Below are 12,686 nucleotides of genomic sequence, written 5' to 3'. Positions count from 1 at the left end.
TCACGACAACTCATAATGTGACTCAGTAGTGTGTATGGCCCCCGCGTGGCTGTATGCTCTCCCAACAATGCTGGGCATGCTCCTGATGAGACAGCGTGTGGTGTCCTGGGGGATCTCCTCCCAGACCTGGATCAGGGGATCAGTGAGCTCCTGGACAGTCTGTGGTGCTACTTAGCGGTGTCAAATGCACCGATACATTACATCCCAGAGGTTCTGAATTGGATTCAGGCCTGGGGAATGTGAGGGCCAGTCAATGGCATCAATGCCTTCGTCATCCAGGAACTGCCTAAACACTCTGGGCACATGAGGCCGGGTGTTGTCCTGCACCAGGAGGAACCCAGGGCCCACTGCACCACCGTAAGGTCTGACAGTGTGTCTGAGGATTTCATCCCGGTACATAACAGCAGTCAGGGTACCGTTGGCTAGCACGTGGAGGTCTGTGTGAACCTCCAAGGATATGCCTCCTCAGACCATCACTGACCCCCTGCCAAACCGGTCATGCTGGATGATGTTGCAGGCAGCATAACGTTCACCACGGCGTCTCCAGACTCTTACATGTCTGTCACATGTGCTCAGTGTGAACCTATGGGGACCTGCCAATTCTGGTGAATGCCAATCAAGCTGCACGGTGCTGGGCTATGAGCACAGGTCCCACTAGAGGATGTTGGGTCCTCATGCCACCCTCATGGAGTCTGACTGTTTGGTCAGAAACATGCACACCAGTAGCCCGCTGGAGGTCATTTTGTGGGGCTCTGGTAGTGCACTTCCTGTTCCTCCTTGCCCAAAGGAGCAGATACCGGTCCTGCTGCTGGGTTTATGCCCTTCTACGGCCCTGTCCAGCTCTCCTCATGTATCTGCCTGTATCCTGGTATCTCCTCCATGCTCTTGAGACTGTACTGGGAGACACAGCAAACCGTGCAATGGCACATATGGATGTGCCGTCTTGGAGGAGCTGGACTACTGGTGCAACCTGAATGAGCTGCAGGTACCGCCTCATGCTACAAGTAGTGACAAGGACACTAGCAAAACACAAAACTAGAGAAGAATCAGTCAGGAAAGATAAGGAGAGATCCACTGTCTGTGGCCACCACCTGCAAAACCATTCCCTTTTGGGGGTTGTCTTACTTTTGCCTCTCCAGTGCACCTGTTGTCAGTTTCATTTATACCAAATCAGGTGACACTGATTCACAATCACTTATAATTCCTAACTGGACAGATTGATATCCCTGAAGTTAAACTGACTTGGTGTTATAATGTGATGATTGTGATGATGTGTTCCCTTAATCCTTTGAACACCAATCATAAATTGCATTGTAATGGGTACTACGGCACTGCTGGTGAGTACACTGGGAAAGGCTTCATGTCAGCACAGCCCACTGTGTCCAAGACTGTTCACTCTTCACAACGCCCTAAATTATAACTCCATCCTTCAATCTTCTCCTGCTCTCCTCCACTCACCCTCCTCTCCTCTTCTAGGGAGGTCTGTAGCTCCGCCAGCTTTTTATCCAGATCCCTCTTTTCTCTCCTCCACTCCTCATTGGAGCTCACAATGGGCTGAGAAAAAGAGAGAACGAAATGAGAGAGAGGGAGTTGAGTTGAAAGCCACCCAGCACTGCCAATGACAGGGTGAAAATAAGCATTACTGCTGAGGTGTAGATTCTGTATATTAAAGTACCTACCTTGAGTCCCTGGATCTTCTGAAAGATCAACCTGACTTTGTGCCTGATGGCAAACTCACTCTCACTGGTCCTGAGGACAGAAAAACAGCAGGTCAATATAATAAAGAGAGGTGGATGTTGATAACTGGATAGATTATGTTGAATGGTACAGCAAGAGAAATGCTTTACCCTTCCCTGATGATGCAGTAGATAGTCTGCATGATCTGCTCCTCTTCACTGGTGACCTCTGAACTCTGAAGCAGAAGGTCAGGGGTCACCTTTAGACAGAGCTTGGTGTTAGTACAATACATTTTATTGGAGGTATTGCAGGGTGCCAGATTGTGAACACATTGTCCCCAAGTTTCATGATTTGGTCAAACTTTGACAACAGCATCTTGTTGGTGCAAAACATGTCTTTACAAGTCTCCGACACAATGAGTGGGAGAATCAGGACAGTTAGCCGAGCTCTGAAATTCAACACGGCTTGTAACATTGCCAAAGAAGGGATGCCAAGTACAAACCTGCTTCTCAAAACATCTCAAAGCAGACAGTGCAAAATAATTATACCGACACTGAAGGGCAAGTTGCTCACATCTGGACAAATTTCCTTTTTACTCTTTCAATTTCTGTGTAAGAATGTTTTTGGGGATGCAACCCAATCATGTGCTGGTGCCACCAACTGAAAACCAGGTGGTACCAGTGGAATGTGTCTGAAGCCCTATATTGATACAGCACTGACAGTGTTATTAGTGAGTACAATTTATTTCATCGGGTCACTTACCCGAGGGTCTGTCTGATTGGCCAATGGTGTTTCCACAGCGACAAACCTTCCAGGCAGAGTGCAGTAATTGGCTGGGTGCGTCTTTGCCTTGCCAACAGAGCCGTGGTCCCAGCCCAGGCTACTGTGAGTGGAGGATGGAGTCGAGGAGTAGGGGTTGGGGGCGTACGAGGTGGTGTTTGCAGAGTTGTCTGCTGCAGGAGAGCGCCCCCTCTGTTGTCCTCCCGTATTCACGCTGCCGTCAAAGCGGCTGATCAGTCTGTTGATTGGGGTCGGGACCTGTGCTGTGGTGACAGGGGGCTTCTCTGTTCGTACCCCTCCTCTATCTCCTTCCCTCCCCACTGACCCGTTAGACCTGGCCTGATATGACCAACCGGTTTCGTTCCTGTCCCTCACCCGCCCTCCATCCTCCATGTCTCTGTCCTCCACCACTCCGATCCCTCCATCCAGGTTCCCATAGCTACCAGACCTTCCGTCCCCCGGTGGTCTCCCAAACTGAAACTGGCCCCCGTCTCCTCCCCCGTCTCCTCCCCCGGCTCCTCCCCCGGCTCCTCCCACTCCGCCTCCGCCCTCACTCTCCAGTAAGGAGCCGTGTGACTGTGCTCTGCGTAGGGCCCCTCCCTGCCCTCCTGCTTGCTCCCCTCCGCGCCCCCCACCCTCCTCTCCGTCTCTCCGGCGTGGTAGACTGCTGTACCCTGAGGGGTAGTTGGTGCGGAGCTGTACCCCGTAGGAATCTCCCTTCGGACCGCCGTCCTTCAGCACCACATAGGGCTGGCCATCGATGCCTTGGACCCTGACGGCCACCCCGTACCTAGAGGTGGGGGGCTTGGGTCTGGGCTGGGCCGACGGGGCCCCTCCTCCCGACTCACAGAGGTCATTTATGAAGCGGATCTGAACCCCCTGGTCCACGGGGGTCTTCCGTCCTGACGACGGAGCGCTCATACTGGAGACAGAGGGGGTAAACACAACATCAGTACAACTATGAAGTGTCCCAATTAAAGGAAATGAATGTGACTCGGTATGCACCGATCCAGCACCGAATACAAATACAGGAGCAGGAGTTGGCAACAGCTATCAAATGAGCCGATGCCACAAAAAACAGATAAGGTCCTAACAATGTGCCATACACACATAAGCTGTTGATGATGGGTAGACTGGAAGCATGCGGGCCATGCCTAGTGAATAACAACCACACACATTTCTACAGTCTGGAATTACTCTACACTTGAAACAGCCAATAATAAAACATGTGGCTGCAATCTTTACAAAGCAAGTGTTTCCAGGGTTCAGGGTATAGAAACTTAAGCTAACACCAGCTAGCTAACCCTGAGCTAACTAAAGCCTGCTGGCTAAGTTAGCTAACACCAGCAGATGCTAACCAACATTAGCTACCTAACACCATGCTAATTGAGAATGTCACTTAACTGTGTGATTTTTTAACTATAAATCCATTCAGATTCATAGCTAAATAGCAAGCCTGCCTGTTTGGTGCTGTATAATCTTTCCTTGTAATTCAATTTTCAATTGATTAGTGAGATCATCTATCTCCTAAAATGCCTAAAGTAATTTTAGTGTGCTTTGATCACATTGTGATTGGGCATCAAGCTAAATGTGCCAATTCACATGACATTTTATGATTTTAACCAAATACCCATAAGAAAATTATGGAATCCTAGGAATGGCAAATGACAGTAAAAGATTATTTGATGAGTAGATTTTTTAAAAGGATAGTGAAATATAAAAGTGTTTAATCATATCCTTTGCCTATAATTATTTTATTTTTTATTTTACTCTTCCATTTATCATTTACTCAAACTTTATAGTTTTCAACACATCAATTTTCTCAGGCCTATAACAGTTGAATAATTGATCTATTTCCAATTTTTCTCATTAGACATTTCCCATTTTCCTCACGTAAGATATCCCATTTCCCTTGTGTCATATTATAATTAGAAGGGTGTGTCTAAACTACCTGGGCAGTTATCTTATACACCATTGGCTAATCACTGTGCACATCAAACATTCGACTACTACAGTCTTTTGGGATTAATACCACCATAGTCAGCCACTAGATGTCAGTGAGATTACCTTTTAGATCTAAATATAGTTTAGCTAGATAGCTAGCTATATTCTTAACCTTAAACGTTGTCTTATTGTGATTGTTTCTACTTTCCCATTTTACGTTGCTATAACATTTTCACAAATGCCTCACTCTACCTATTTAAAAATGTTTAATAAGATTTCTCATTGTTAAAATGGTGTAAAGTTCCACAAGCTTAAATATTGAGAAAAGTTGTATAAAAAAAAGTTGCAGGACATACAATTCAGCCATGTAAAATAATGATGGCAATTATGTCAACAAAATGAAGATGTCATTTTCAGATCGGTACTCAGTATCGGTCCAGTACTTGGAATGGTTATAGACCATATGAAGTGGTACAGGTTTATCCTTAAATGTGACAGCAGTGATACATGGTTATATTTCCTGGGAAGGTATGAGTACTGAGTAAATATGACTGGTATGAATGTGACCATGCTAGCCGCATGCGTCCATGATAAACGTGAGCCTCAGTGGAGTTGCTTCAGTGGACTTCGTCCTTACTGACCTTCATCAGTCATTAACCTGGAAACACACAAACACAACCAACACCGCCCTCTCCTAATCACCATACGGGGGCGTGTGTCTATGTGCGCACGTCTTTTTGTGTGCACGTCTTTGTCTGTGTGCATGTCTTTTGTCTGTGTGCATGCATCAAGGCGCACTTGTGTGTCTGCTTGTTCCTATTGTACACATTCTTTGCCTTCACTTGGTTTACAGGTTCCTCTTTTCCTTGTAAATCAGCCTTCCACAACCTTTATTTGATCAGTCAACTGGAATCACTCAGCCACCCGCAGAGTAAAAGACTGGCTCATTCAGCCTCTGCCTCTCTTTGTCCTTTTCTCTTCATTTCCGAAGTTTTTTACACTTTGGTGAAACCGTTGGTTGTTTCTTTTTGACGGTGTCATTTCTAGGTTTTGAAGTGCAACAAATAAGCCCAATTAAAATGTTGGACCCCACCCGCCCTTTCTTGGGTGACCTGCTCCACTTCAGCTCTCATGAGTAGGTCATTACACTGCATGCCTCATTAAGTTGAATACTCTCAGTGTATTACAAACAACTAAAAAACCAGTCTCTGACCTTGTTACCACTCATTCTCTTCCATCCCTCCCCCTTCTATCACACAGACACATTCATTCTACTGTTTCATCACACACACACACACACACACACACACACACACACACACACACACACACACACACACACACACACACAAGGACTTTTCAGGAGTAGGGTTAGGGTTTTGCCTTTTCATTCAAAAACCTAAAACTCCTAAACCTAACTCACTGTATGCCTAAACCTAACCTCAACACCTAAAAAAAAGGAATTTAAGTCCTGACATTTCACCACGTTAATGACACTTAGTGTCAATATAACATGGTACATTTTGGTCCCGAAATGTTAGGAAAACATCTAGATACACACACATTCCTTTCTAACAGTGTGTATGACATGGTGGTGACCAAAGATAATTCAGTAGTTGCCACAGCACCAATCTGTCAGCTTAGGATGATCACACCATTTATTAGTTGTTCACCTCACTGTTTGACATTTTTTTCTAATTAGAGTTAGGTTTTGGAAGCAGACTGAGAGCAGATTACACTGATCGAGCAATATTGAAGTTGGTAAACAGGCAGGCTTACATGAGAATGAATCAGTGTAACTGATTATACCTGGACCTGAATTTGGTCAAAAAGGACACTGTATATCCTGTATTAAAGAAGACCCCCACAAAGTCTCATGGATGTAACAGAAAGGGCAGAATAGTAGAAAAAACACATTCACTGGATGGAGACTCACAATGCAAAGAGAAAACGCAAATGTAACACAGCTAAAATAATTAAGAAACTTTCAGGGAAATCTGAATGGTTGCGAGCAGCATTTTTAAGACACGTCATTTTAGACAGGCCTCACTAGCTTGATTTCGCTATACTGAACTGATAGATAAACTTGGGCTAAATGTTTTCAGTTTTAAATAATGTATTACCTGCGTAAAAGTGATATTTCCTTGAATATTAGTACTAAAGAGATATTTCGAAGACTCAATGAGACATAGCATTATGCTACCCCATGCAACAGTTATGACGCCATTTCATTGCTCATTTTTGGAACGCAGACAACAGGTAGCCAAGTAAGATGTTTTTGAAACAGTCAATGCTATTTAATGTTTGTAGTTCATTAATCAATTTGTATGGTTAAGAAATTATATTTGTAAGAGTTACTGTATAGATACCATTGTTGTAGTTCACAATAATTGTAATTTTGCATACATATCCTCATGCTGTTGGGTTGTTAATCCATGGATCGAGTGTTTGGCCTGTTCATTCTATGTGCAGGTCAGGTTTTTTTTATAGGGACTGAACCATTCGATGGCGAGCCTGCCCATGAAGACAATCTAGCTTATTCTTTGGACAAGGACCATTTTGGGAAGGCATTTTTGTTCAGAAGACCTAGTGTCGGGAAACACTTTCTTTTGTTCGCTGTGTGTGTGGGACCTGATCACCCCACTTGGCCGGTAGGACGGTTGAGTGTGTTTGTGTGTATTGTAATCAGATGTAGTACTTGTCTATTTAGATTTTATACTCTTCAATAGTAAGAACACATTAGAAGGGTGCACCCAAGTTATTGTGAAACAAATTGCAAGAGTTTTGAAATTGTAATTTATTTATATTGATCTATGCTACATTTTGGAGTAAAACTATATTTTTTCAGTTAAAATAAACAAGCCAGTTTACAGTATAATATAAATCCATATCTGGGTCTCTGATGGTCTATTGTACAACCTCCTCGCTGCTCCTTTTGAATCTAGTGCGTTCCATTGCGCTGTTAGTGTGCTAGGCCAGTGGTTCCCAACCAGGGGTACTAGGACCCCTGGGGGTACTTGGCCTCTCCACAGGGGGTACTTGAAAACACTCATGACACCATAAGCTTACTAGTAAAATTAACATGAGGGGGTATTTCAGGGGTACTGAAAGCAGTGCAAAAACATTTTGGGGGTACAGTAACTGAAAAAGGCTGGGAGACACTGTGCTAGACTAAGTACATGTTACACAAACAAGTTGGACCAGAAAAAAACTGAACAAACAAATAGAAAGCTAAAGGTTGTAGAATGCAATGACAGGTCTGGTCACTGGTTAATAGGATTTGGGGGAACTTCCAACAATAATGTTGTCAGAGAGAGCTGAAATGTATATTATGGATGCGTGATTGTTTCATCAGGATGTACCCTCAGACCACCAGTACCAGCAATCTGAAAAGATCCAAAGGCCTGCATCCAAAATCATCATGGGCCCACCTACACTTCTAACCACACGAAGTACCTGTGCTTGAAGACCTCGGAGTCCATTGGATGAAAACCCACAGCAAGCACATACACTATATGGCCAAATGTATGTGGATACCCAGCCATCACACCTAGATGAGCTTGTTGGACATTCCAAAAGCATTGGCATTAATATGGAGTTGCCCCCCGCCCCTTGGCAGCTATAACAGCCCCTACTCTTCTGAGTGTCTCTGTGGGAATTTCTGCCCATTCAGCCAAAAGAGCATTTGTGAGGTCAGGCACTGACTAGAAGGCCTGGCTCACAATCACCGTTCCAATTCATCCCAAAGGTGTTCAGTGGGGCTGAGGTCTGGGCTCTGTGCAGGCCACTCAAATTCCTCCACACCAGCCTCGTCGAACCATGTCTTTATGGACCCTGCTTTGTGCACAGGGGCACAGTCATGCTGGAACAGGAAAAGGCCTTCCTGAGACTGTTGCCACAAAGCACTCAATTGTTTCAAATGTCTGATATTTGTTTAGTAGGGAGCATATGTGCGCCTAAGGGGGAAAATATTTCAACACAAAGAAATGTAGGAAAACAATGGCAAATATTAAAACTACTAATACGTACAATCTTTCATTTTCTGGTGCTGCTTACTAGTATCTAACTTACTACTTGAAGTTAACATAGCCAAAGCTTTTTCATGGTCGCAAAAGCATACATTTTTCTTTCATTCATGAATGACATTGATACAATAACTATCAATACAGGAAACGATAACTTACTTTTTCGTCAAGTGAAAAGACGAGAGAATCGTGGAAACCCCTACTCTTTTACTGCCCAAGTGGTGTTGATCTAATCTGTATTACCCCAAAAGGCATGCACGGATGCGTACTTTGAAAATCCACCAGAAATAGTCACAATATAACCGTAAACAGTCTTATTTTAGGTTTACAATAACGTAGATACTGAAGGTTGTAGCCAGCAAAGTTTATCTACACGGAACAAATCCTAATGCTAAAAAAAAATCAGAACGCGGAACATATTAGTTACAGGTTCGCATCTCTAACTTTACACTATTTAACAAGAGGTAGTCAGTCAGTCAGTCGCTTGCTTGCTCACTCACTATCTCAGTAAGAGACATTCGTTCTTCTTGGCCGGCAAAGGCTTACGCAGTCCGGCAAAAACTGTCTTTTATTTAGGGATAGTGATCATATGAAGCAATTTATTATCACACAGTTTTTTGGAAAAGAAAATCCCCCAAATGGCCTTGATCAAAAGTTTACATACCCTTGGATGTTTGGCCTTGTTACAGACACACAAGGTGACACAGAGGTTAAAATGGCAATAAAAGGTGAATTTCCCACACCTGTGGCTTTTTAAATTGCAATTAGTTTCTGTGCATAAATAGTCAGTGAGTTTGTTAGCTCACATGTGAATGCACTGAGCAGGCTAGATACTGAGCCATGGGGAGCAGAAAATAACTGTACATACCTGTGTAACAAGGTAATGGAACTTTATAAAGATATCCAAAGCCTTGCAAGTCAGTACTGTTCAATCACTTAAGAAGTGGAAAATTCTGGCATCTCTTTATACTAAGCCACGGTCAAGACCAGAAAATATTTCAGCCAAAACTGCCAGAAGAATTTTTCAGGATACAAAGGAAAACCTAAAGGCACGGGAAATCGTAAAAAAATAAAATAATTGAAACTTTCTGGCCTGAATGTATTATTTTTTTTACTGTCCCTTGTTCCAAAAGTTGTAATTTCAGTGTTACAACATAGAACCAAATACCTTTGTTACTTAACATGATTAATAATCTACGAAATGCATTCTGGATATATAAAACAAAATATTTGTATATTTCTATAATAACATTTCTAATTATAAAAAGAAAGAAAGAAAGAAAAGTCAAAAAAGCATTTTTTGCACTGAGGTAAACATTTTGGTTTCATTTGAGCTCGTAGTTATCCTTCACTGCCTTCTTCAGTTGAGTTACTCGCACAAGATTTTAAATGCTTTATTGAAAAACAATACCAAACAGCCTCATAGACAACTATTACAAAAGACTGCACACTGTCATTGATGCTAAAGGGGGCAATACACAATGTTAAGAACTAAGGGTATGCAGACTTTTGAACAAGGGTCAGTAAATGTTTTCTTTGTTGCCATGTTTTGTTTTATGATTGTGCCATTCTGTTATACCCTACAGTTGAATATGAATCCCAAAAGAAATAAGATGTGCTTTGCCTGCTCACTCATGTTTTCTTTACAAATGGTACATACATTACCAATTCTCCAAGGGTATGCAATCTTTTGAGCCCAACTGTACACCAATCAGCCATAACATTACGACCACCTGCCTAATATATCCTGTTAGTCAACAGCTTAACCTTGTTGTTGTGTTCCTCAAACTATTCCTGATCCGTTTTTGCCTTGTGGCGTATTATCCTGCTAAAATAGGCCGTTGTCATGAAAGGGTGCACATGGTCTGCAACAATGCTCAGGTAGGTGGTACGTGTCAAAGTAACATCCACAAGAATGGAAGGAACCAAGGTCCTCCAGCAGAACATTGCCCAAATCATCACACTGCCTCCACCGTCTTGCCTCCTTCCCATAGTCCTTCCTGGTGCCTTGTGTTCTCCAGGTAAGTAACGCAAACGCACCCATGTGATGTAAAAGAAAACATGATTCATCAGACCAGGCCACCTTCTTCCATTGCTCTGTGGTCCAGTTCTGATGCTCGTGTGCCCATTGCCGGCGCTTTTGGCAGTGGGCAAAGGGGTCAGCATGGGCACCCTGACTGGTCTGCGGCTCCACAGCCCCATATTCAATAAACTATGATGCATTATGTGTTCTGACACCTTTCTATCAGTACCAACATTAACTTTTTCAGCAATTTGAGCTACAGTAACTTGTTTCTTCGATTGAACCACACAGGCCAGCCTTCGCTCACCACATGCATCAGTGAGCCTTGGCCGCCCATGACCTTGTCAACAGTTCACCGCTTTTCCTTCCTTGGACCACTTTTGATAGGTACTGACCACTGCAGACCGGGAACACCCCACAAGGGCTGCAGTTCTGGAGATGCTCTGACCCAGTCGTCTAGCCATCACAATTTAGCCCTTGTCAAAGTCGCTCAGATCCTTACGCTTGCCCATTTTTCCTGCTTCTAACACTTCAACTTTGAGGACAGAATGTTCACTTGCTGCCTAATATATCCCACCCACTGACAGGTGCCATGATAACGAGATTATCAGTGTTATTCACTTCACCTGTCAGTGGTCATAATGTTATGGCTGATCGGTGTATATTATTGCCTTTTATACTTAAATAATATCCTTCCATTGCTAACATTTTATAAGCCAAGCCTAGTTTTTTTATTAGTTCATCCAGTTTAGTTTCCCCAGTTTCTTCTATTTTGTGTTTCAGATTCAATTATGGTTTTCATTGAAAAACAAATAAATGGATGACCACTTAAGTCTACAAGAAAAAAATTGAATATATTTATATGTAGATGCCATTTCATTCAGTCTTTGTTTGTCTTGTGATATTCTTGGGAAAATTAGGCATAATATCAATACATTTACATACCATCTGCTTTATAAAGCCTATTTGGACTTGGGCAACTCAAACTAACATTAAGGATTTCAATAAAAGATCTATGCATGGATCATTCAGATGAGTGTTTTCTCAATACCATTTCTTTGGGAGGATGTGGCTGTTCTTCTGACATTGATTTTGTCTGTTCTACACTTTAATCTAAGCACTTGGCTTCTGCAAGGAGGGAGGTGCAATGCTTGCCTGTCCCTGGTACAGACAAGATATGAGCAGTGTTTTCCAGAGGAGAGGGTTGAATAGGACAGTCAGGGGAAAGAGGAGAGGGTTGAATAGGACAGTCAGGGGACAGAGGAGAGGGTTGAATAGGACAGTCAGGGGACAGAGGAGAGGGTTGAATAGGACAGACAGGGGACAGAGGAGAGGGTTGAATAGGACAGACAGGGGACAGAGGAGAGGGTTGAATAGGACAGTCAGGGGACAGAGGAGAGGGTTGAATAGGACAGACAGGGGACAGAGGAGAGGGTTGAATAGGACAGACAGGGGACAGAGGAGAGGGTTGAATAGGACAGTCAGGGGACAGAGGAGAGGGTTGAATAGGACAGACAGGGGACAGAGGAGAGGGTTGAATAGGACAGACAGGGGACAGAGGAGAGGGTTGAATAGGACAGTCAGGGGACAGAGGAGAGGGTTGAATAGGACAGTCAGGGGACAGAGGAGAGGGTTGAATAGGACAGTCAGGGGACAGAGGAGAGGGTTGAATAGGACAGTCAGGGGACAGAGGAGAGACAGGAGGAGGAGAATCAGGGGACAGAGGAGAGTTGGAGAGAAGTACAGTCAGGTGACTGAGGGGAGCCCATCCTATTGTCTAAATGATGTGGAGCAGAAAATTATTGTACAAATGCTGGGAAGGCAACACTTGTCCCCCTGGCATTATCTCCTTCTGTTTTTCTGGCCATCCATCTGTGTCTCCTGTAACACTGTTCTGCCCACAACCCTCCCGCCATCTCTACAACCACTGTCTATTCATCCCCCTGGGTTCCACCCTTTTTCCCTGGAGGAGCACATGATGACAAGGGAGCTGACCTAACCTACATCACCGAGTCACTGTACATCCTTGCCTGAGTTGACAACTAGCAGGTTTCTGTTAAGCCAGGGCTTCATTTTCTACTAGCAGGCCTACATTAAAGAGAGTCATTATGGTACTAACCACTGACTCACTACACTGAGACGAGAGACTGACCGTAAATTCCTCAGCGTTTCAATTTCTTCTAGTCTCCTCCCTCTGGGGTAGAATTAGGAGACAGACTTTTCTGTGGAGTCATGGC

At 43.8% G+C, this 12,686-nt stretch overlaps 1 protein-coding gene across 2 annotated transcripts in view; it reads right to left on the bottom strand.

Moving 5' to 3' along the window:
- The window catches only part of LOC105024477 (cingulin), a 29,933-nt gene that overhangs the window by 15,402 nt on the left and 1,845 nt on the right, over nt 1-12,686 (bottom strand). Inside the window, exons 2-5 of one of the 2 annotated variants that reach the window (XM_010894439.4) lie at nt 2,440-3,379; nt 1,848-1,936; nt 1,680-1,749; nt 1,459-1,554 (exon numbers count right to left, since the gene is read on the bottom strand). In XM_010894439.4, the coding sequence (XP_010892741.2) occupies nt 1,459-1,554; nt 1,680-1,749; nt 1,848-1,936; nt 2,440-3,378 (1,194 nt within the window). In that variant the 5' untranslated portion in view covers nt 3,379. The remainder of the gene's footprint in view (nt 1-1,458; nt 1,555-1,679; nt 1,750-1,847; nt 1,937-2,439; nt 3,380-12,686) is intronic. The other variant, XM_020041464.3, reaches the window with a different exon arrangement.

The sequence above is a fragment of the Esox lucius genome, chromosome 20, assembly GCF_011004845.1.
Source record: "Esox lucius isolate fEsoLuc1 chromosome 20, fEsoLuc1.pri, whole genome shotgun sequence".
Lineage (NCBI taxonomy): Eukaryota > Metazoa > Chordata > Actinopteri > Esociformes > Esocidae > Esox > Esox lucius.
This window is presented reverse-complemented; position numbering and strand designations above follow the sequence as displayed.